This window comes from Spermophilus citellus, assembly GCF_964194105.1.
Source record: "Spermophilus citellus genome assembly, chromosome: 5".
Lineage (NCBI taxonomy): Eukaryota > Metazoa > Chordata > Mammalia > Rodentia > Sciuridae > Spermophilus > Spermophilus citellus.
In genome coordinates, this window is record NC_138186.1 from 160,240,514 (window position 1) to 160,266,693 (window position 26,180).

A 26,180-nucleotide genomic window follows, 5' to 3' on the forward strand; every position below is an offset into this window, starting at 1 on the left:
GTAGAAACCCAGCATAAATATTTGTAAAAAATCAGATTTTTCACCCAGCATCTCCCAGAATGATTATAAAACGATATATAAGTTACAACACAACAAATCCCAAATTACCTACAACCATAATGCACCAATAAAAAATGTGGAAAAAAGTTACTACTAAATACTATTTAAGCTTCCTATTTAAAAAACGTATTGTCCTCACAGAAATATCAATGTCACTTCACAGAAGTAGCCTGCAATTCAAGAGAATAAAATTGACTAAGCACCGCCTCCTTATGGTATAGAGCTTTATAGTATCCTAAAATATGATTTTTGCTGATGTCATAACATTAAATTCTATACTTAAAAGAACCCACTATTACCATCTGTGAACTCACAGTCACTTTAGAGTCAATTTTTAAGACTAAAAATCTCAGCATAATCTCCGATTCCCATGAAAAGAATCAGAGGTACAAAATAGTGTCCCCCAAGCCTGAAAGAACCCAAGGAAAGTAATGTTTGAAAGTGCTTATTTTGTTCTTAGAGTATTTTGTGCAAACTATGTGTGGGGAAACACAATGGAGAGGAATTCAAAGAGCAGAATGACATCTATAAGAAAAATGTGAAGCAAAAATGGAATAGCATTTTAAAGCTCATTGCCAAGTCTTAAGCAGGCAGAGGAGTGGTAGTGGGAAGCAAGGGGAGAGCATGATTTGCATGAGAGAGAGTGCAGTTGAAGCCAGGTTCTGTCCTTCACTAGCTGAGTGACCCTGAGACCTGAAAAACTCTGAATTCTCAACTCCTGGCCAGTAAAGCCAGGCCTTGTAATGCAGATTCAATCTGACCTTGTTGTGGACACCCTCCAATACACTGGGGCCTACAGGGCACAGCCACTCCAGGACTGTCACATAGAATACAGGTCGCAATATCAGTGCAAAGTGAGCACAGAAGGAGAGGAGAACAGTTATCCCAGATTACACACGCTCCTTTGGCAGAGGACATAAACACATAGAGAAGCCACTCGGTTTTTGAATGAAAATGTAACATAGTGCCTTAGAGTGCAGGCTTTGGATAGAGATCTTTAGGGTTTGAATCCAATGTTCCTTAGTGATCAGGAGGTCAGGGACAACTTTGTGCCTTAGGTATCCCTATTTATACAAGAGGATTAATAATGAGGCCTGTTTGTCAGGGATGTTTTAAGAATCACCAAGTGATTAGGCCCGCATAGATGACAGACTTAATAAACATTACTGCAAATTATTAAATCACTCCAAAAGTGTGGAAGATCATGGAGGATGAAGGAGAATTTTGATAATAAGACTAAAAATATGGCCTGTGTTTCATTTTTAGGCACTTTAACTGATCCACGGGGATGACACAAGTGAAGTCACAGAGCTGGATTTCTGTGGAGGGAACCACCTATGGAAATCAATCCAGTAAGCATCTTTGTGTTTATAAAAGACATCTAATATACAATTTGGATACATAAAGTAATTGAAATTTAAAAATAAATTTTAAACAATTTTCTCTTTAAATGGCTAATGAAAACTGAAGCATCGAAAGAGTCTGGGGCCTTATAAAACTTCACACTCCTTAATAAATTAATAATAGGAGAAATGACAAAAAATTAGCAGTATGAGTCAGAGAAGCTTTTCCTAAGAAAACAGAAGCACAGAAGTTTCCTTGCTGAAGGTTGGGAAAGTATGGCTGCCAGGTCTTTCCCTGATACACTGGCTAATCCATGGTTTCATTAATTCAGCCTTTCCCTCCCTTCTTTTATCCTTTCTCCTCCTCTCTTTCTCTTCCTTCTTTCCAAAGACATAGAAAAATATTTATTTTGGAAAGGAGCTGCACACTCAACTGCACCTCACACTATTGCAAGAGTGAGGTGTCTTTCAGGATAAACAAGAAACACACTTTTGGGGGAAATGGCAGCCACCTTAAATGAGAAGCCTTAATCCAGTCTTTCTATAAACCTCAACTTGGCATAGTAGCAACCAAAAAAGCCTGAACGACTCCTCTAAATGCTTCAGCAAATGTATTGGCCTGCTCTAAGTACCCAAGGTATTTGTGCTTCCCTGTTGAAAACACTAAGTACACTCCTAACTGCTCTCTTTGACACCCAGCTGGAATATCAAACTCACTGTGCCTAAAACTGATTTGGATCTTGCCCCACTAACACTCACTCCTTCCAATTCCCCTACTTGCTCTCGTTATCTGGTCAGGCCCAAAACCTTCATATTCTTTTCCTCTGTTCTATCCAGATAGTTCCTCTACATCGGTGTCAACTTCACCTTATCTTTGTACCTGATCCCATGCATTCACTGCCCCTACCACCTTAATTCCCATTCTAACTCCCATGTGCCCATATGTAGTAACTTTCTAACTGAATCACAGTCTTTCACCCTTTCAATCAGTTTTATTCATCTACTTAGAAACTCATCTCCCTAAAGCACAGCTCTGGTTGTGTGACTTTTTCTCAAAAATCTTCAAAGGCTCCAGCTCCATGTTTCCTAGAGAAAAAAGTTTTAGCTCTTCTACGACTACATGATATTGCCCAGTTTTGCTATATGAATTCTCATTGCTTTATCTACTTCACAATACAGGATCCTGGTGTCCAGCACTTTGACACCCCATGCTGTTTCCCTTCCTAGGAATTTCTCTCTGTTCTAAGCTCCAAGCTCAGCTTTCCTAAGGTCCCCTGCCCTTTGCATTTCAGATTCAACTATCAATGCCTCAATAATTTTAAAAATATACATATCTGTTAGTGAATTAACCATTTCTCACTTTCTTGAAAAACTTCACCTAGATCTTAATGTTTAAATCCTACTTATGTTTTCACTTCCTAATATGTCAAAGAGTAAATAACAACTACTGATTAAATAATAATAAATAATAGAAATAATGGAGGAGAAATAGTATGTTCATCGTAATAATGAGCACCAAGGAACCATGTGGTACTATTGATATACCTTTGTCTGTTCCAATTCTGAAGATAAGCTTTCCAAACTGCTAAAACTCAGGAAGCGTTCATGGCTGGAACCAGTTTGAAAAAGGTATCTGACCACTGTCTCTTTGTTTGTCTCAAATCTCTCCCATTTCCTTAAGGTGACCTTAAATTTGAAAAAAAAAAATACATACATATGTTACCAAAGTGTTTGGAAAAATATTGTTCTGTTTTCATTCATTCTCTAAACTGTCAACTTCCAGTGAATTTTCAGTTTAATTTTCACATAATCTCACTGAGTAAAGATGATTCCAAACCCAGTGTGGTGGTATACCTGTAATCCCAGCTACCTGAGAGGAGAAGGCAAGTTCCAGGCCAGTCTGGGCAACTTAGCAAGGCCATGTCTCAAAATAAAAAAATAAAAAGGATGAAGCTCAGTGGCAGAGTGCAAAACAGAGGATCCTAGTGTTTTCTGTAAGAATTTTTTTTCTGGGCCTCATGGTCTTCATCAAAACAGGGCACACAGACTAGATGGTTTCTGAGTCTCCCATCGTTGTAACATCCTACCCATTAGCAGTGTGGCTTTAAATGTGACTGAGTGACTAAGAAAAAAAGCATTCTAATCTCTCAAGAAAGGAAGCATGGAGGGGGGTGAGGTGGGGAGGAAGAGAAGTGAGCAGGTGACAACCTCAAACTGTTTTTAAGGGAACATGTCTACATCTCTATAAAGCATAGAGGTGCTTAAAGGAGTAGCTGCTGGACTGCCTGAAGAGTGAAACATATAATCAGATGTTGGATTCAGGCAGGTGTGGATCAAATCCTGGCTCATCATTGATCACTGCTGTGTGACATGGGGCCAAGTCCCAAAGTCTTCTTTGGAAACTGCCATATTTTCATTCATTGCTGTATCGTCAAACTCATCCACACTGGCAAAGTGTGCTGACTTCAGGCCTCATAAGGCTGATCTGCTGATGCAAAGAGGCAGTTCATGTGAAGAATTTAACAGATGTCGGAGGATCAGAGGCAGAAGCAAAGGTTTGCTCCTGCTGATAGGAGACATAATTGGACGTCAACACAACTTAGGTCTCTACCAAAATCGCCCCAAGTGACGGGCCCTACCTGGATGCGGCGTTCCTGCCTCTCCCTGCCCTGCTCCACACTGGCCAGGGTGCTCTGTAGCTTCCGCAGCTCCTCCCGGCCAGGGTCAGCCAGCCCACCTTCTGTCTGCTGCGCCTGCGCCATCTGCTGCTGTAGGTCCCTCTTCTTGGCTGAGATCATCTTCGTCTTTTGCTGGAAGAAGTTGTTCAATAGATGGATGTAAAATTCACTCTCTAGGCAGCTAAGCTAAGCTTGGCCACAGCACCCACACTTATCAGAAGTACAGAATAGTAGGGCCTTGTGCAGCACAGGCCTACACCGTTTTAAAGTGAAGTTTAACAGTTAAAACAGTAAGAATGGGCACTTTGTGTTAAGCTAAGGTGGACATTTTACATAAATATTTTATGTTTTTAATGGTTAATATAGCAATAATTTGGTTTTATGTTTTAATTGTGTGAAATTTGATCAACATTTAACATTTGGGGCAATACTTCAGAAAAAAATTTGGCTAAACAGTGCATTTTTCATGACTCCTCTTAATCCTTTTCAGCTGAAAAACCTGTAGTTCCAATTCTTCTGTTATCATTGATACTGTAAAAATGCAGATATTAAGATATTTCCTTCTGGGTATATTATAAATAGTTTATGTGCTGAGATATTTTGAGGAAAGTTGTGCTTTAAAAGAAAAATTTCACTGAAGTATAATCCTCAAACAGAATAGCACACAGATCTCAAGTGTACAGCTTGAGTATACATGTCCACAGAAACAAGTACCTGGTTCAGGAAATAAGAGAAGAGCTTGAAAATACTAATATGTATATTATACATATATTGATATTATACATATATATCTGCAATCTTACCTTTCTCTGAATTAAAGTAAACAGAAAACCAAATAATTTTACAACATTGAAGACAATGTAAAACAAAACATTGTTTTCTAGTCTCAGGCTTTGTATAATTATTAAATAAATCTATAAAGCTTAGAGGTTGCTATTTTACACATACATTTAATTAATTCCATTTTTGTATATATGGAAATTTGTCATTAAGTATTTTATTTTTATGAATAAAGTGTTTACATGAATCATATCTCCATTTGTATTGAGTTTGACAAGTAATACATTCCATTTATGAGTATATTTTAATGTCCACTACCGGACTGTCAGGAAATAAGTTGATTGTTTATTGTCACAGTCTGGGGGATAGTTCAGTGGTAGAAAGGCTGCTTAGCAGGCACAAGGCCCTGGCTTCAATCTCTAGCACACACACACCCCGTACACACACAATATTTATTATCAGTATACATACTAGATTCCTTAACTTCTAGTTGTAATTCTTTATAAGTGTATATTCTCCTGAAAAGTCTGATACTTCAAAGAAATTATGTTTCCAAACTAAAATGTGTTTGAAGTGGTAAAATGAAGACCTGTTTTAACATAATGACAAGAGAATAGTGATCTCAAATCTGAAGCAATTTGTGTCTCTGTGATTTCTTCTATTATGAAAAGTACAGTTTAGCCAGCTTCATGTAAAGTTTTGTACCCAAATCAATTTACTCTCCACACTATTCCTTGAAATTTTTGATGTCATCAAATCATTCTTTCTAGGAATTGTCTTGAAGGATATTCTGAATTATCTAACATTTAGCAGAGAGAATAGAAAACATAAGTGCTGTGTTGTTAAAGCCATTCAGCCAGGTTCCTTCCCTTCCTTCTTCTCCCCATCTCCTAGCCCAAGACATACTCTTCTCTCTCTGGTCTGTAGGGTTAGAGGGCACTTCTACCTGGTGATGAAGAAGTAATTGCTGTGCTTCAAACAGATTTTCAGTGTCCAAGATCTTCTCAGCTTGTTCCTGGACTTCTTGAGAGCCAGAAATTAATTCTTCAAGGGAATTTTTTACAATTTCTTTGTACTGAACACAGTCCCCAAAGTTGCTTAACATCTTTTCAACCTAGATTTAAAAAAAAAAAGTAGAGTAAATCTTATTTTACTTTGTGAAATTCATGTAATACTATTTTGAAGTATGATCAACGAATTAACACACATATATCTACTATGTACAAAGCGATTCCTTGATAAATGTACACATTGAGAAATAACTTCACCATCAAGCCAATTAGCCTATCTATCAACTCATACATTTAGTTTTCTGTGTGTGAAAGAACATTTGGGGTTTATCCTCTTAGAAAATTTCAAGGGCATAACATAACATGATTAACTATGGTGATCATATGGCACTGGATCTCCAGAATTCATTCATCTTATAATTTAAAGTGCATACCCTTTGATCAAAAGCATCCAATTAAAGTCCATGAATTTTTACATATTTTAAGCGTATACATACTGTCAGAATAACTAAAAATATATTCATAGATTCCTAATTTTATTCTTTCACATATTTTGAAGCTTATTTAATTATTATTAAACCACATAGCCACTTGTAGAAACTGCAAGTTTCATTTGATTTTGTGCTTTCTGCCATATTAAAAACCTAACTTAAATACAAAAAAAAGGAAAAAAAAACAGTTTCTTTGTATTTAGCAGTCAAAGCAGGATACTAAAACAATCCATTAAACATATCATGTGCCGGTTCTCTCTCTAATTATAATCTCATGAGTAATACCTATTTGTAACAGTACTTTATATTGAGTTCATCCTATTTATTAAATGAGAAAACAATTGTAGAGAAGAAAAAGAGTTGAAGAGTATTTTTTTAAAATGCACTCCAATATTTCTAAATAAAACATAAATACAATTCCTAATTTTGTGGTTGGTTAGCTAATTCCCTTCCTCGCCATTTTCCTGAGTTTTAAGTTTCCTCTTCTGTCTGATGTCTGCTTTCCCTAGATTGACCTAGAGCTTCTGTTTTCTCCATCTTCACATAGATCACTGGTTTCAGAGTTGATGGTCATCTGTCTTCCATGGAAGACTTCCAGTTCATCTTTCTCTTCTATTTATTTTTCTTTGACCCTCTCTGGTCTGAGTTTGTCCAAGGTCACTTGGAGGATGCTCTTCTCTAAACAAGCCACAATGAGAACCTGGGAGAGCCACAAACTCCAGATCTCAGCCTAGATCATCAGCTCTGTTGAGAGCAGTGACTCTTCATGTCACCCTATGAATCCACCCACAGCTTTCCCTTCTTATGCAGACAACTGCAAATGTTCCTGTTCAGCATTAATTTAAACATTAAGTGGTTTGTTATCAAAGGAAGGACCTGGTTGTGCCCAGTCCATTTTCTTATTTAAGTTTACATAAGCAGAATGTGTTTTTCTCCATTCTTCTTTTGTTTCCACTAAGTGATTAAGTAGAAAAAAGATTGCTAAGAAAAATTATGCAGAAGCTTAAGCTAGATGAGTGTGCAAAGAATTAACATCTGTGCAAGCAGACATTAGAGGTAGCCTGTAGGTAAGTCCCACGGACTTCACTAAGAGAACACTTTGGGGGAAAAGCAAATTGCTTGATAAAATCTGACAAAAAACAACTAATAATTTTAAAGGTCGCCACATGTTTTGTGGGAGAGGAGCACATGAAAGTCACTGAAAGTCACTGTTAGATCTTGGCTCCAAGATCACCTTCATATATTCTAACTTTCTAAACTGTTGTTCCTTTTGCTGTATTCACTAAGGAAAGAGCAGGAGGGCAAGGGTCAAATTTTCACCTAGAGTATGGCAGTGGTAACTAACTAAACTTGTCCACTGCTATGGAAGATGGGTCATCAAAGCTTTGAATCAAAGCGTTGAAATAGCTTACGTTCAATAACGCTATTTTCAATTTGTCCAAGATTCTTAAGAAAACTGTAATTTATATATATTTATAATTTTATAATTATATCAAATTTGTAATTTGATACAATTTATATATCAAAATCTTCACATCAAACTAAAGTCATAAGCAATCCCAAGTATTTGGGGCTTGTGTAAATTCCCCATTACAGTCTCTAGCAGAACTATCCACATGGATTAAAATTTATGAAGTTAGTGCCAATTATTAGGGAAATCTGTAGAGAATTCCACATCTTCAGAATAAGAGAGTTTGTCGACATTTTGTAGTCATCCAACAGATAATTTTCTATGCAAGTTTATATTTAAACAATGTAAAAGAAATACTGGTAAACACCTGTTCTACTTTACTGCCTTACATTATCTTCCCACTCAAAAAACATTGGACTATACAACAACCGAGGATGGAAGAGACCCTACGACAAATTAAGTAGGTGGGTTTCCTTATTTTTATATATATTAGAAATATATACAGACATTGGAATGCCTATTGTTAAGTTTAAAACGAGCTGACTTTGGCTAACAGAGAATTTTCCTGACCTGCTGACTAAACATTGGATATTTTATTATTACCAGCTACTGGTCATCAAACATTTACTCTGTCCAGGCTCTACACTGAATACTCTGCAGACATTATTGCATTTAATCCTTGTGGCTCCCTTTTGGGGTATTTTTAATAGTGTTTTACAAGTAAGAAAGTTGGGGCCAAGAGACATCAAATAACAAACTCAAGGTTATATAGGAAGCAGGTCATCAAACAGAAGCTGTGGCCATGGATTTATCTGACCCTTAAGCCTTTTTCTAATCTTTACGATATACTTTAAAGTGACTATAAAATAATGTAACTTATATACAGTTTATTTCATCCCTGAGCAGAAATAAACTGCCTTAGTAAGAGAAAAAAAATGTTGGCTGATAAACATTAACCTTCCCATTAATCTGATATATCCAATAATGGCATTGACCATAATTCAAGTATCCCCAATTTTCCTCCAAATCTTCTCATAAATAAATGTGATGACTATTTCAATTAGTTTATAACTGTTTCAACTAGTTTATTTATACAATTACTTGCTAAGCTACTATCAAGAGAGACCCCTCCAGGTATCTCACCCCCAGAACTGTTTAGAGTGTGGGTAAAGTGACAAACCTCTGACAGCAAAGCCATGAGAGCCTTGAAAGAGCTAGACAGTTTTGCCAGCTCGTCTCCTTGCTTTTGTGCTTCAGTCTCAGAAGAAACTTCAATCAAAATTTTCAGCCTGGATTTCAGCCAGCTGAGAGTCTCCCCTTTTTTGACAACATCATTCCTGATCTCCTGGAATGAAAGAACACTTTTGGTGAGCAAAGTGCAACCATGATTCTCAATTGTCAGCAGGAAAGGACTCCACCCAAGGCTTGTAGGGTGGATATAAGAGAGCCAGACAGTCACTCCCTGATGGAGCACCTGCTTATTGTGCTTTGAGCACAAATTTTTAACCAAAGTCCAGAGAAGAAACATTCTTCAATGCCAATACCTGCTGGGTAAAATAAATTCTGACTATACCCCCAAAATCATCTTCATAATTAGATTGGGTACATACAAATATTTCCTAAGCATTCTAAAGATGCTCCTAAAACTACCACAGAAGAAAACAAGATAGCGAAATAAGGCATTATAATATACATACTTTGTTACTTCACTTTCTGTGATCTGGAAGGAACATAGCAGAAAAGAAAAAGCATGATATTCCTAACATATTTAATTAGCTGTTTTCTTTTATTAAAGAGTTTAGTTACTTAATATTGTTATAGATGCTCTAAAGATTTAACTTTGTTAACTTATACTTTTTCTCTCATTTTTTTAGCTTTTAGAAGTTAACACACCAAATATTAAGAGGTATACAAAGGATCACAGCTCTAATCAAAGCAGGGAGCGTTTATCAGCCAAGAAAATGCTGGAAAGACTCTGGGGCTTTGCACTTGCAGGGTTGGTGACCAGCAGCATGGTCACTGGGCACTCTGTCCCTCCTACACCACAATCTCTGGTGTAGTGCAAGGGCAGGGGTCTCCAACACGCTGTCCCAAGGTTTTCCCAGGGCAAATGCATACCAGTCAGGAAATGGTTAATTCCAATCTCTGCATTCTAAGATGTAATTTTTTTGTGTATGTCATAACAGCAACCAGAAAAATATAGATATCTTCTATATGCACACCATGACATTATTGAGCAGCTCTAGTTTTGATGCAACTAAATAATTTCATAAGAAAGAAAATAGAACTCAGAGGACAAGAACAGAAAGAAAACATTCTCTTCTTAATGGAAATTACATGACATGCAAGGATTAAAAATGCTTAAAAGGAAGAGTTTTCACAATAGCAAGTGGAAGGGCCAAGCTAAGAGAATGGATGCTGTTTGCAGAAAGCTAACTGTCTTCAGGCCTGAACCTCTGTCACCCTGGCTGGGTTTAGCAGGCTGTACCTCTGCCCAAGGCTGAAATAAACTGTCCCGTCTGAGTATGATAAAGAAAGGACACTTGGAGAGCTTGCCCATTTCCCTGATTTTGCATGGCTGAAGATGGACTGCATAAAAGCACACAGCCTTCTTATTTTCTGTGTCAGTTCTTAAATCTGTGCTGTTACACATGCATGCATGCAATGTCCTGCTCAGCAGTCCCCATTAGCTAAAGATGCACTGGTGAGCATGATCTCAAAGCTTCTGTTGATTCAATAGAAAAACCCACAGTTCTCCATAGTAATATGGGAAGACTTATCTTTAAGATAATTTTCAGAAAAAAACAATTTTTTTTTTCCTAGAAAGAAAGAAAGACAACATTGTCTAATATTTTGTATTTATTACTGGAAATCATCCTGTGGCAGACAGTGGATCAGAACTTACATCGGAGGCATGTTTAACCTCGCTGTAGTTGGTAGCATCAATGGCCTTATCCTTGAAGGCCTTCAGCTGCGTCTCCTTTGCAGCTATCCAAGATGACAACTCAGAAAATCTGAAACAATGCAAGCATTTTCTAATTAAGGGAGAAAATTCTCAGAATGATTAGATTTTAGATTAGATTTCTATTTTGAATTTACCCTTGGAAATATAACAATCAAATGGATTAACTAATCAATGAACAAATTCTCTGGAAACTTTTACATGACGCTCAGAGTAGAGGTGTCCACCTCCAAGCTCAGAAACATGAAGGAGCCTCAGCAGAAGACAAAGATGTGTCTCAGGGCCTGAGCCCTTGGAGGAAGGAAGGTGCCACCTAAGGTCTGGTCTCATATGTCGGTACCAGGTAAGACACTAACCCAAGAGGCTGGAGGCCACCTGTGAGGGAGGAAAGGACTGACCAAATCGGCCTCAGAGACAGAACATCCGGCCCATGTGTCATAAAGCACTTCACCCTATTTCTAACTGAAACCCATCCTTTTTAGCAATTGAAGTATTTTTTATAAGAACATGGGCAAGATCATGCAATTTGATTTTCTTTATCGTGTGAAATAAAACATATGACATCTCTTGTTCTATAATGGTCAAGTAACAGAATAAGATAGATTAGGTCCTTCTCTGGAGACAACCCCAAGGCTACCTGCTGGCGTAGTCTTTCCACTTGTCTGGGTCATCCACAAGCTTTGCATAGGTGCAATCAATGGCAGCTCTGAGCTCTTTCAGAGCCGTGTGACAGGTTACAGGTGTTTCCCTTACTGGGTCCCGGACTGGGAGTTTCCCACACAGTTCTTCAATGAGTTGTAACCTTTTCTCACAGAGATGATGAGGACCTTTGTCACTGAAGAAAATCTAATAAGCAATAAATGTTTTTAGAATCCACGTGAGAAGTCATATAATACCTTAAAATTTCACAAAAAGACTAAAGGGAGAGTCCTGTAGACCACCAGTTGTAGAGTAATTACAAATGGTTTTTCCTACTCAAAGCAAAATCTGAGCCCCTCCTTTAAGTAACAAGGTGCCTGCCCAGGATTACACATTCAGGGCAGGAGACCTACCCTGTGCTCCTTAATGATATTTTCACTGCCTTCCTGGGGCACCAGCTTGGTCTCTCTCTCCAGCTCAGCCTTGCATTCTTCTACAGAGGCTAAGAATCTCTTCTTCTCCACGGCAATCTTCAAATGCAGCAAATGATAAGGGGCCTCTCCTTGAAGATCCTGGATTCCATAGGAAAATCCAAGAAAACAGAATCATGCTCCTGATTGTGTACATTTTTCAGCTGAAGTGGCAAGAAGACCTAAAATATCTACTTCCTATATTGTACTTTTCTAATTTCTGGGGCTGCAGTGATTCCTTTCAAGCCTGCTGTGGGTCATGTATTTCCACAGCGATCTTTTGGTTTAATTTTTACGTTAGTGCTGCACAGAATTAATGTTCCTGTTTTACAGATTAGACCATTGAGACTCCAGGGTAAGTGAAAAAGCGAAGGGAAAACTTGAGGAAATTTTATTAATATCCATCCCCCTCCCACACCAAAAAAAAAAAAAAACTGAAACAAACAAGGATTAAAAGGCCCCAAAGAGTTGACTACCTGCCCGTCCTCCTCTGATTAGACCATGCATTGAAAAAATAAGCAAGCAAGAGTGCAACACATGACCATCTAATGTTCTCCTCTCTTGATAAAAACATAGGCTTCCTTATTACTTTTAGTTCTATAACTTATTAATTTTAGCCAACTTGAATCCTCTAGCACTTAAAAGGATTGGTTTAGGAGAGAATACTAATTGATGAGAAAAATGAGCTTGGACTATGGAAAGACAAGGACAATTCAATTAAAGTGTCGATCCATAATACAATTAAGGTATGCTGAACTTCAAAGGCACTTAGAGACCTTGAATTTCTTTGAGAATCTCTTGTTTAAATAAGTCACTTTAATTTTCAAATCTAGAAAGCAAAAGTGGTATATGTCTTTCCGCTGTGCTTTTTGTATGCACAAAAGATGATGTTTTATTAGCCAATGTCACTGAGACCTAAAAATCTAGAAAGTAACTTAACCAGATGGTTACTTGCAATACCCAAGGCCCTTACACATAATGCCATGAACTGTCACCTTATGCAGCATGCAGTCTCCTGTAGCTGGGGCAGACTTCTTGCCATCTGCTTGGGGAGGACAGCCCTCAGCCTCTGCAAGTTGATGTGCCCATTTCCAAAGGGCTCTGTGTGCCAGGCCCACCCTTGCTTCCCACAGTTCCTCCACAGCATGTGACACATGGATCACACTGGGTTCCAAGGGAACCTGATGCCTCCCACTTGCACTCCACCTTCCTCTCCACCCCCAAATCTCTGTGTTTTCTTTGAAGTCCTAGCTCAAAATTGTCACTCTATTCACTCTTCTCCATTCTCCAAGTGGGTCTACCTCTAACTTTCAAAGCTTCCATAAATATAACATTTATACATTTTGAGCTTATTATATACTGCACTTTTATCTTTTGTGACTAATTATCTCTCAAACTGAAATCTAATAAGCTTTTTTTGTGGGAAAAGGAATAGGTTTTGTTCATTTCTGAATTTTTACCCAATAGATACTTTTATTTATAGTTTTACAATATAGCTATTTATATTAGATGATAAAATCCTTGAGGACAGTTACTGTGTGTGTGTGTATATATATATACACACACATAGGCATACATATATAATTTAATATTTAATAATTTATATGGTTAATGTAGCAATAGTGTATTATAGTAGCAATACATTATTATTAATACAATAATTTATATAAGTAATACACATACAGGGATTTTATTACACACACACACACACACACACATACACATAATGATTTCACCAGCAGACCTATCATGATTTATTCAACTGAGAAGAGTTTATTAAATGTCAGTTGAATAAATTAAATGCCTTCATCACACAAGTGTGGGGAGCCATTCTGACACGTGATTGGGTGACTCCCGTTAAGGGCCTGAGGCACTCTGGCTGTGTCGGAGCTATCCCGACCCTTTCCTGATGAGAGAGCCCATCCGTGTGGGGTGTGCCTGACCACTGACCCCGGGGACCCAATCACTGACCCTGACCTTGGAGTGCAGCCCCCCCTCAACCTTCATTGGATGGAATTCTCCCCTGAATCTCTTGTCCCCCAAATAAAAGGCTGCTCCCAGGCGTGTTCGCTCTCTCTCTCTCCTGCTAGCCCAGAGTAATCCTCGCTGCCCTGCTGGGCGGCTGGAGGCGGGGACCAGGGAGGCGAGCCGTCTCGGACCTAGCAATATAAAATAAGGTACTGTCTGTGTGTTTTATTTTGATCTCTTCTAACTAACTTAATGCCTAGAACCTCATTAATGAAACCACTGTGCAGGCCGCGTGGTAGACACAAGCTGGGAAAAAAAAGAGTACTTAAAACATATGATAAAATTGATACTACTGTGAAATAGGCATAGTGAAATTCTACCATAGTTTATCATGTTTTACTCAAGTTTGGTTTTTTCAGAAGGACCAAGGTGGCTTTCCATGAGTTTCTTGATTTCCTCACCCTGCATCTCTGCACCCTCACACTCTCTCCCTTCCCTCCTGAAGCTGTCCCAGTGTCCCCAGGTCCTGACTCACCTTCCATTGTTTATGGAGCTTCCTCACAGCCTCCTGCAGCCCCTGCTGCTCCTGCTCAGGGAGGATGTCCGTGAGCTCATCGCAGGCTTTCAGGAAAGCATTGAGGACTCTCTGATCCAGCTGACTGAAAAACTCCTGGCAGGGAAGAGCCAAAGTGGTCAAGATGCTGGGCAGAGAGACAGCATCTGAGCCAGCTGCTGCCCTCTTCAAAAATTTGGAACATTCCCTACTTTTTTTTTTTTATTTTCCAGGAATAAACTATAAGCATCTATCATTAGAAGTCAGAAGTTTTCATATTTGAAATTTCACTATATTTTGACTATATTATATTTTATACTTTAGTAAAAACAAAATCATTGCAGCCTTCAAATTCAGTAGAATATTCTAAGAAGCCAGTGGAAAAATTCTGAAACCTTGATTCCATAGATAGAGTTTTTCTTCCTCTTTGGTAAAGTCAGAAGGGCAGGAAAAAAGCCAGCACTAAGTCTCTTAACTCCTCATTTCTTGACCACAGTGCATTCTGGGCCCTGGTGATTCATTATGAGCCATCCCACATTTCCCCACGTGCACCCTTGAACACACACACTATGGATGAGACTGTGTCCTCAAATTCCTGGGTTGAAGCCCTGACCCCAAATATGGTGGCAGTTGGAGATGGGGCCTTTGCAGGGTACTGAGTTTTAGATGAGGACGTGGGGGCAGAAACTTCATAGTAGGACCAATTTCATTGTAGAGGACAGCAGAGAGCTTGCCAGCAGGCTCCCACAAGGATATGGAATAGGCAGCCAGAAAGAGGACCCTCGTCAGAACCCTACCATTCCAGCACCTTGATTTCATACTCCCAGTTTCTACAACTCTGAGAAATAAATCTGTCATGTAAGCCACACAGTCTATGGTATTTTGTCACAACAGTCTGAGTAGACCAATAGTGTGTATAGACATGTGACCAGGTGTCACAGTCTCAGGAGTGTGACTGCAGGGACCTTTTGAACAGTCATTCTGAACAGAGGTGCCACCTCATACAGGTGTATAAACTGAATGAGATGCTTTGTGCTTTATGGTGACAGACCTTGACCCTGAGTTCAGAAAGGTGCATCCCAAACACATTGGGTCATCACTTCAGAGTGTGGCTTAAATACATATCCACTGAAATTTCAGGAAAAAAGAATTCAAAAGACATGTTCTGAAAATGTCACTCATATCCACATGACATTTCATGTACTACTAATGTTCCCAATACAAATATAATTTAAAGAAGTAGGAAAAACATGAAGATAGCCTCACAAGATGGGACAAATTTTGTTATGAGCTACTGGCCTTCAAGTCATCTCTAACATTAATTAGCCTCTCACCTCAAATTGTCTATTTTATAGAAAACCTGAGTTACAGAAGAATTTCTGAGCTAAATGATGAATTTGTAATTTCGAGAGGCCGAATTATCCTGACTCTTTAATATTCCAGGGGTTTAAGAATGGTCTCAGAAACGGGTGGTTATGATTTGGATGTGAGGTGTCCCCCACATTGTGTGAGACAACGAAGGGACATTTTGAACAGTCAGAAGATGAATGATTGGGTTGTGAGAGTCTGAACCTAATTAGTGAATTGATCCCCTGGTAGGGATTAACTGAGTGGTAACTGAAGTGGTATGAAGTGGTACGTGTGGTTGAAGGAGGTGGGCATTGAGATATATTTGTATCTGGCAAATGACCTCTCTCTCTCTCTCTCTCTCTCTCTCTCTCTCTCTCTCTCTTTGTATATGTGTGTGTGTGTGTGTGTGTGTGTGTGTGTGTGTATGTGTGTGTCCTGATCACCAGATGAGCTGCTTCCCTCTGCCACACTCTTCCACTGTGATGGTCTGCTTCACCTCAAGCCCTGAGGAATGGAGTCTGCTGTCTATGGATTGAGACCTCTGAAACCCTGAGCCCCTAAATAAATTTTTCCTCCTCTAAAATTTTTCTGGTTAGATCTTTTAGTCACAGCAGTAAAAAAAAAGGTAACTAAAACACAGGTGAATCAATTGCCCTCAAAGTCCTTCTTGCCCCACATTTCTCAGGATAGCATTGAGGACTCTCTGATCCAGTTGACTGAAAAACATTTCTCAGGTCTCATATCTAAAATGCTCCCACCTTCCCAACTCCCCACCCCTCCCCCTCCCACCTTCCCAACTTCCCATCCCTCCCCCTCTGCATTAGGTGGCACACTGGCTCTTTGGATATTCTCATCCAAGAGCAGCTGTCCATGCATTGGGGTCAATGCACCACGGAGGGCAGACTCACAGTGTGTTTCGGCAGCAGCTCTTCGGGATCCCCCTTCTCCTCAAGGCCCTCCTGTGCCACCCGCAGCACTTTCTCCAACTCTGCCCGAGACTCCTCGAATTTCTTCATCAAGCGACTGTTGGTTTCCGCATGCTTCTTCCAATCCCCGGTTTTCTTTACCATATTCTTGATGTAAAAGATATAATCATCCCTTGGTATCCTTGAGGGATTGTTTCCAGGATCCCCAAAGATACCAAACCCACAGATGCTCAATTCTTTTACATAAAGTGGTGGAGTACTTACCCAGGCACATTCTCCTATATTTGAGAAATCATTTCTCAATTACTCAAAATATCTATTATGCCATATAAATACTTACTATATTGCATTGTTGAGGAAATAATGACAAGAAAAAGAAGGCTGTACATGTTCAGTATATACGCAAGTTTTCACCCAATTATTACCAACTCATGGTAAATCTACAGATGTGGAATCTACAGCTAGAGAGAACGGACTCTAATCATAATAGGATGCTGCTTTCTCACTGCTGAAAGCATCATTTGGTCAGGTAGTATTATGTACTTTTTTTCTTCAAAAAATACTTGGGAGGAAGATACTTTATTATAAGAATAATTAACTCTTTTTAATATTAATATTAGGGAAAGAAGAGGTAAAATGTTTGCCTTCTAAATACTGGAAGGTGAGTGATTTTGGCAAGAAGTGGAAATTACTTGTCCTTGTTCTGTATTTTTGTGGGCTCATGACTCCAGGGCAGGGAGAGCAGATTACCTGAAAAGCAACATGAACATCAGCAATCTGTCTTTGTAGCTTCGTCTGATCAAAATGCTTTAACACATTGCTCAAGGTCACAAACTTTTGAACGGTTTGACTGCCTTTCTCAATGAGCCCCAAGGTTTTCTTACAGGTTTCTTGACAAGCTAGCAGCTCCTACAAGGAAGGGAAACCCACAATAATATTATACCCAGGAGAGACTGAAAAATAAAGGAAGAAAAGGAAAACGAAAGGAAGGGAAGGATGGAGGGAGGAATGATTACAAATAACAAGAACAGCTTTAAATAGCTCTGAGGCTTTTGATCAGCAATAAGTAAAACCAAAAGTACAGAGGAACACTTTTTTCCAAAAGAGCTCAATTTTAAGCAGTCACTGAAGTCAGTGCTTTTTATAAAAGGCATTTAAATGTCACAAAGAGTTTTTTGAGATTTTTATATTTCATGCACATCTTATTAACATTAAGAAAATGACAAAGCATCAAAATTGTTATTCGTCCAACTGGTGTATCGAGAGAACAATCATAAACACAATCTACATAATCAGGTTTTAATCAGATTAAATTAATTTAGCATCAGTGAATAATCACTTTCCTGAAATAATCAGATGTAGCAGATAATATATTATTTGTATACACTAAATTTATAACATTTGAATTTCTAAGGTTCACATGCTCTCAGCCTTATTAATGAAATAGCAAACTCTAGATCCTAATTTTTTAAAAAGGCAGCTGACCATTAGGCCTGGGGAAGACTTGCAACTGTCATACACTGCAGTGGTGACCAACAGCCTTTGCCCTCTGACTACCAGCCTGACACTGTAGCAATTTTGACAGTATAGAGTTGAAATAACCCATCCCAACAAGGTACTCATTTTTGCCTTGAATTGACACAACATGAATTTAAAAACCCTTAACTACTTTGAAAAAATATATCTCAAACTGCTCATGTGGATGCCATTTTTGTTCATCTATATTCACATATTAAGAGCTAGCAACTCTTAATATTTTTGTTTTGTTTTGTTTTGGCAAGGACATATTTTTTCCTTTTGAACGCTTTGGAGGTTTAAGTGATACCTAACATAAGTTAAAAATATATCATGAGTATTATTAATACTTATAATTAATAATAAACATTAATTATGCAAAAATTATTTTATGGCAATTTACAGCAATATGTAGGAAATGGCACCATGTCCCCCAGTGAAAGACTCCTTAGTCTATAAGGAGGTATCACTAAAATGAGGTTTGGTGATATGATGATTATGGCTTCAATACTAATGGCAATAATAATGCTACTAGTAACAGAATACATTTTATTAGGTATCATCACTTTTGTTTAAGGACCAGGACCGTTAGTTAAATAAGGCTTCATAATTTTTTTGGCATCAGACCTAAGATCTAAGTATCTGGGTGACTTGTTTCAGATACTCTGCTTTTTCTAAGAAGTGAATTTGTCTCCTTCCAGGAATCCATTTCAATTAGTTCAGTGGCAACCTTTCCTACATTAGTTTTATCTTCATCTGAGATGGGCTCATTTATAATAAAGCAACTAAGCCAGTCAATTAACTGAAACACTAAGAAGGCTATGCATACAGACCTGTTCACTAAACATGAGACAAAATATCAAGGATTACACCAAAAACGTTTTCAGAGTTTGTGGTTATATAAACAGATTGATTCCCAAGGTCAAAGAAAAGGTATCACAAAATATAAGATTATAGACACTTAATAGAAATGGAATAAATTATTTATATTGTATATGTGTTTGTGTGTTTGTTTGTGTGTGTGTGTGTATAATGTATATATAACTCCAAAGGCTCAAGAGATAGAGAATTTCATTTTTTAAATGAAATTCTCCATTTTGTCAGTGAGGTAGCAGGTAATGACCAAAGATGATATGCAGGAAGGAGCACTAAATGATCCTCTGCCCATCAAAAAATGTCTATATAAAGATGAAAAAAATTAAATATATATTTTCTACCCTTTAGAAAGTTCAAGGGAGAATTTATTTACACTAAACTTTTTGTGAACTTTGTCAAACATCATTCCTAGATTCACTGGTAGAAAGATAATACTATAAAATTAAACACAAAGCAGAGAGGATAACAGAAGGTCTTTCTATCGTTGTCAAGCTTGGAGTTCAGAAGGCACAGCAGAGGCGGGTGAGGAGCAAATGCTCATAAATGTCTGCTGAGTATAGCCAAGTTCAAAGAAGTCAGAGGTAGGCACTCCAACATACTGGTCTTTGTAATTTTGCTGAACTCAGGAAACTTCTTAATTCAGATGATTAGAGCCCCACTCTGAGCCCCACTTGCTCTAAGCCCCTAAAAATGGGTCAAACCCCTCCACCAGCTGGGTTTTCATCTTTACACAAAATGTGCATTATTGTTTTGAGTTATTAGTACTGTATTATTCTCAAAAAAGTTTTCATTCTAACTGCACTTCTTTTACTGTAAACAGTACTGCAATTTTATTACATGTACTTTAAAATAATTATGTTTCCCCAAAAGGAATTTTCTTACCTGATGTTTTTGTTTAAAAAGAGCACTAGATTGTGCCTCACGCTCAAGAACTGTTATAATTTCATTGATTTTTCCGAGTAAGTCATAGAAGGATGTTATCTGCTTTTCTAATTCCTCCAATGGAACCACCAGCTGCTGAGACTCATACAGAAGTGGGGAGTAGCACTCTTTGACCTTTAAAAATACAAAAACAAAAATCCCATGAAAGGTCATTAAGTCCAACACGGGCAGGGCACTAGGCATAGCTCTCAGGAACATTTTATTTAACGACATAGTCATTTGGTGTTTGTGAATTTCTAAAGCCATTTCTTATTGATATTTCCTCTGTGTTGTTAAATTTTGGTGTCAGAAATCCATACTGCTGTACTACTAAGAAAAATAAATGACGATGGGGTTTTCTCATGAAAATTCATCCGAGTCCTCCATCTGGATAGCACTTTTCCATCTAAACAGTGGTTGTCAGGGAAGCAGATGGCATCAGATTCCCTTCATAAACCATGCAACTCATTTGCACTTTGAAATATGACCCAAGATAGTCACAAATTATGACATCACTTCGTGACCTGTGTCTTCCAGCTTTATTTTCAGGAACTCTCCTACTTGAACCCTGAGTTCAGACAAACTTATGCACCTGTTAACTCACGCTTCCCTGATAACCCCTGCACTTTCCTACATCCCACTAATTTAACCAGGAATATTCCCAGGCCAAGGGATATCTCCCCAGGTGAAACTGGCCCAGCCTTCTTCTGTCACTTGTCTCTAAATTAATTGTTGCTAGTCTATGCATCTGCATTACATTCATGATGAAGCCATAAGCTCCTGAATGAAGTTCAAGAGCTCCATAGACTGTCTGCCTGCCTACCTTGATGCTGGACTCCAAGATCTGCAAATTTCCAGGAACTGCTCAACCCTTTTTATTTACCTATAGTTGCCTCCAACTCTCATCATCATTATTATAATAATTATGATTCCAAGCAGCTATTAATGCTTTCAGACAGGTATGGAAAAGAAATTAATCAGCATTTATTAGTAGAATATTTTTTTTGTTTTTCATAAAACACAAAGATGAGAAGCTAAGTAAAATCAATAATATTCTAAAAATAATCCTTGAAGTAGATGAAAACATTTTGTTATAATCTTAAATGCATAATAGTATAAGCTAAAATATCTTCATGTTTTAGAATATACCGCCTGAAGGATCAAAAGAAAGAAACTCTCTCTGCATCAAGACTGCTAAAACTTGCTTGAACTAAATAAACTACAAGAATCAATGAATGTGCATAAAAAGCAGTGAGCTTTATTGATTTTTCCTGGTGCAACTGAAAACCCATCAAGATGCTGCATCTGAACCAGCAATAGGAAAATGTAAAGACTTAAATGTATCTAAAGGTACAATTTGCTCTCTCAAGTCTTGCCCTAGACCACTCCTGGCTCAGGCTAATAAGTGCAAGCCCAGGAGTCAAATTACCAAAGTGTTGACTTTGATTGATTTTTTTTGTTTTGTTTTGTTTTGTTTTCAAACTAGAGATCAAACCCAGGGCCTCATGCATGTCAGGAAAATGCTCTATCGCTGAGCTACACCCCCAGCCTGAAAATGCAACTTGGAATTGCACCTACCCTTTGGCAAATTTTGCTGTCAGCCAGTACTCTTATTATCTATTACCATTAAATTATAAAAATTCGAACTTGAATGTTGAAATAACATGAATTGAAAATCAACTTTCTAACATACATTGGACTGAACAAGTTCTTCTTTTTTCGTGACCAATGTGTTCCTATTTTCATCCTCTTTCTTCCTCTTTTCAGTAATTCTCCACTACTGATTTCACTTAGGTTATTCTCTTTTTTCCACTTTCCCTCTTCTACTTAATAGATATGTCTACTTTTTTTTACTTTATTTTCTAATTCCTTATCATGTTCCTATTCATTTTAAAATCACTCCTTTCTCTACCTTTAAATCACCCAGTCTAAGTAGATTTTACAAACAATGTTATCCTCCTAAAATTAAAATTTAGATAGATTAAAGACCCCAATGAAACTTCCTAAGCTTTTAAGGAAAATCCCCCAATTAAGTAGAAAAGGCTTATGGCTACTCTTTGTAGCTATCTAGTGCCTGCACAGAAGCGGCAGAGATGGAAATATGCTAAACCTAAGGTGAGCTCTGTGAATGAGCGGGGAGGAATTTTATTGATTTGTGGTTATGTTAGCAGGAAAGAGCATAAGTAAACTTAGAATGGGGGTACAGCAAATAAATCTCAATAAATTCTCATTAAAAAATATGCTCTCCTCCTTTCCTCTTTTTCTTCCTCCTCTTCTTTCTCTTTGTTTTACCACATGTGACTCTTCTCCAAAAATAACTTTCTAATAAAATATAGCTATTGCACTTGAAAATTAACAATAGCTAATTGCCAAGAGGTAATACTTGGTATCAGCATCATAGTTTTATTTTAAAAATTCATACCCAAGTTACTAAATCAGAAATCCCAATAAGAAACAAAAGCAGGGTTGCTGACAGGGAGCCAGAGGGGGCAGGAGACAAGCTGAAGGCGGCTGGGGTGCCACTCTACATGCTGTGCATGGAAGTGTTACTCTCGCACCTTGGCTAGCTGCTCTTTGAGCCTGGACATGGTTGCAAACATCTCGCTGGCTTCTTCTTGGGGGCTCTCTTTGGCAATGAGATGTGCTGTTTTTGTGATCATCTTGTACTGGGCATCCATTACAGGCACCCTCTGCTCAATATCCTGCATGAATCATTGAAACAGCTCAATTAACACATGACACATTTCCTTTTAATCTCAAGATTCCACAAAAGGCAAAACAAAAATCAATATGCACTTTATGAAATTCTATATGCATAGAAAAGTTTTCAAGATTCTGGTCATTGCTTTTCCTTCATTACTAGTATACTGTTATGGGTCAGGCTACATGGGCAATAACCAAACAGACTCCATTTTTTTCCCTGAGACCCCACATCATATAAAAAATCCCTCTCCCATGGAAAGCCCCACCTCTGTACCCATCAACAGTTGCTTAGCTAGCATGTTTGGCAACACAAAATGGCAATTCTTATACAATGTAAAAGTGTTCTCTCTTTGGTTCCAATTTTTCTTGGACAATGTACAGAGATTGATTGTCTAGATGTTAATAACGATTCTTTAACTTTTACACAATTAGGGATGTTTTGGCCCACTCTCTTTGCTGCTTATTATTTTAGATCTCATGACATTTATGGTTTTGAATCATAGCAACAGCCACTTATGCTGTAATATGGTTTTGGACTATAAAAGGTGCATTCAAATCCCAGGAAGAGGTCGAAGGTTATAGACTTGCAGCCTACCCCTTGGCCCGCCAGATGGTGAATCTGGACCACCAATTGGTGAATCAAGTTTCCATCTCCTGCTTTAAGATCGACTTGGTGATTTATTGCAATCTTGCTCTAACAATATAGGCAACATTACACACATAAAAACTTCCCTTTAAAGGTGACCAGTTATCATTAACATAAGGATTAGGTAAAGTAATCTTTATGCTTTTGATGAATATGTTAATGTAATATAGAAATACTATATCATGTAAATGTATATTAACAATGTGGGGAAATTCTGACTTTAAAATTTAAACTTATTTTTTTTCTTAAAAAATTTAAACATTGTCATTGCAGAAAACTTACAAATTAGAGATACTAAAATAATGAAAGTTTAGGGAATATATATATATATAGTTTTCTCACACAATAATAGCCAAAGCCACCATCTCATCATCATATTATTAATGTTTCTTTCTGGTGTGTGTGTATATACCCATTGTTTTATTTTTACAAGAACAAAAATGATGACACTGTGGTTTGCTTTTCTCAATTAACAATATATTATAAAATATTTTCATGCTGTTAAATATTCTTCCACTATTTCACTTTTGAGAGCTATAGGCTGTTCAAAGTACATAAATACCACAATTCATGTAATAAATCCTTTTTTGTTAGATGCATTTATATGGAGGTACCACCTATAGATGTCTCCTGGTTTTGACTAGTGTTTTACAATTTGATTGTAGGAAAAAAAATCTCCAAATTAAAAAATTATTTTGAGGTTGCTTCATATGACTAAAACTCTCTCTTTAAAAAATTCAAGTTTTTTTTTTTTTTTTTTTTTTTAATGAAAGGCATGAATCAGGATGGACCTGTCAAAATGATGCCCAGGAAAAAGAGAGACAGCATTGATAATGATTTTGCAAACTTGCTGATCTTTATTTTTACAAGAGGATGGCGTTTTCATTTTATGACCCCAAAACCCCTCACCTCTAAGTCTTGAATTAACAACTTGATGTTAATAAAAGAGATGTCGAAGGGCTCTGAAAACTTCCTATGGGCTTCAGTTGTGAAAACAGAGAGGGTAGTAACACAGTCTGTATATTCTTTCTTCATTCTGTCCATCTCATCTGCTCGAGCGTACTGTGAAGAAAGGAGGGGGAGAGCATTTGAAAGCCATTAAGCTGTAACTCAACCTGCACTTTGACATAATCTCTTATGCTCTTGGATTGTCATATGGTAAGAGCCTCTAATTCCTGATTCTTATTTTAGATAGGTTTGAAGTAAGTCCAATTACTTTGAAAGGAGAAAAGGAACCAGCATAGCAATGCAGAAGTATGATTTGAAAGTGAATCATTCCATATAAGTAGGCTCCATATGTTAACATAATCCTTAATCAAACTCTAGACTTCTGTGACATTCCGCTATTACAAATGGAAAAGAAGGAATAATCAACTCTATCATATATTGGTTCTAAACACGTCTTTATTCTGTCTTAATAAGCTCATGCTATAAAAGTAAAATTGCCTCTAAACAGATTGCTTATCACCACATTTACAACACAGACACGTTTGAAGTGAGTACAGATTTGAAACGTACTTGCTTGACTTCCATAAACAACTCCCTCCATCTCCCATTGAGCAGTAGTAATTGCTGCTTCAGGTCACGGGAAACTATCTCATCACAAGTTTCAATTAGAAAATTGCCAGCATCATTCATGGCCGTGTGCTGCTGAATCCAATGAGGCAAATTTCGAAAAAAATCCTAAACAACAAAGAATATGTTATATTGTAAGACATAAATCAAATATTAGTAACAGATATAAAAGTGACCAGACTATGAAATATCTGCATTCTAAAGTGTGTGTAAATTTTAAGCCTTAAATCTCTTTCAAAATACAATTTTTTTTTAAAGAGCAAGAGTGTGAGAGAGAGAGAGAGAGAGAGAGAGAGAGAGAGAGAGAGAGAGAGAGATTTTCTAATATTTATTTTTTAGATTTCGGCAGACACAACATCTTTGTATGTGGTGCTGAGGATTGAACTCGGGCTGCACGCATGCCAGGCGAGCACGCTACTGCTTGAGCCACATCCCCAGGCCCTCAAAATACAAATTTTAAATAAAATTTCAAAATATGAACTAGAAGCACCAAGTCTCTTTTATTGATTTTTAAATTGTCTTTGGAGATAGGGTCTTGCTATGTTACTCTGGCTGGCCCTGAACTCCTGGACTCAAGATATCCTCCTGCTTCAGCCTCCCCATTAGCTGGGACTATGGGTACATGCCACTTTTCCCTGCCCTTAGTATCTTTTATAGGAGTAGTTATGCTCTCTCTTTTGTTGAAAAAGAAACAGAATATGGTGATTCTTTTTCATTTCCATTTTGCAGTTGAATAAACAATGAATGAATTTATGTAAGCATCAGAGGTTTATTATGCATAGCATTCAAACAAGGAAACACTAGTGCCAGGGAATGTAAGAAGTATAATATATAACAGGGAAATAAACAGCTTTCTTAATTTTTTTAAATATATTTTTGAATTGTTACTTTTGTTTAAAAATCTGTATGTGTGTGTGTACACACACACACACACACATATATAATATTAAGATAATTAACAATTATGGGGATAAACATCAATTGAAACATTTCTAAATTAAATATTTGCATCAAGAACATTTAACACAATAACATCCTTTGAAGCTGATTTATTGCCAAATTTGCAGCCTTAAGCAAATAAGAATGTTTCAAACTCATTTCAAATTAAATGCATGTGTTCACATATGCACACACACACACATCACAGTAAAAACCAAGGAAAATTCAAACTTCATTTCATAAGCCATGTGTGGGAGGATTTTTCTACATAAATAGATGAGAACATTTCTGTTTCTGGTGGTTACATTCTTTGGATCAAATTAACACATATGACATCTACCAGGGCACTGCTGGTCTGATCAGA

At 37.5% G+C, this 26,180-nt stretch overlaps 1 protein-coding gene across 4 annotated transcripts in view; it reads right to left on the reverse strand.

Moving 5' to 3' along the window:
• SYNE1 (spectrin repeat containing nuclear envelope protein 1) overlaps window positions 1-26,180 on the reverse strand; it is a gene marked incomplete at its 5' end in the record, with an annotated part of 432,633 nt that overhangs the window by 262,827 nt on the left and 143,626 nt on the right. For all 4 annotated transcript variants that reach the window (XM_081295717.1, XM_081295719.1, XM_081295718.1 and 1 more), the window contains 14 exons: window positions 2,949-3,089; window positions 4,043-4,213; window positions 5,808-5,975; window positions 8,954-9,118; window positions 10,679-10,787; window positions 11,373-11,581; window positions 11,788-11,946; window positions 14,348-14,482; window positions 16,624-16,788; window positions 17,392-17,550; window positions 19,915-20,088; window positions 22,512-22,655; window positions 24,212-24,364; window positions 24,821-24,985. In XM_081295717.1, coding sequence (XP_081151843.1) covers window positions 2,949-3,089; window positions 4,043-4,213; window positions 5,808-5,975; window positions 8,954-9,118; window positions 10,679-10,787; window positions 11,373-11,581; window positions 11,788-11,946; window positions 14,348-14,482; window positions 16,624-16,788; window positions 17,392-17,550; window positions 19,915-20,088; window positions 22,512-22,655; window positions 24,212-24,364; window positions 24,821-24,985 — 2,217 coding nt within the window. The remainder of the gene's footprint in view (window positions 1-2,948; window positions 3,090-4,042; window positions 4,214-5,807; window positions 5,976-8,953; window positions 9,119-10,678; window positions 10,788-11,372; window positions 11,582-11,787; window positions 11,947-14,347; window positions 14,483-16,623; window positions 16,789-17,391; window positions 17,551-19,914; window positions 20,089-22,511; window positions 22,656-24,211; window positions 24,365-24,820; window positions 24,986-26,180) is intronic.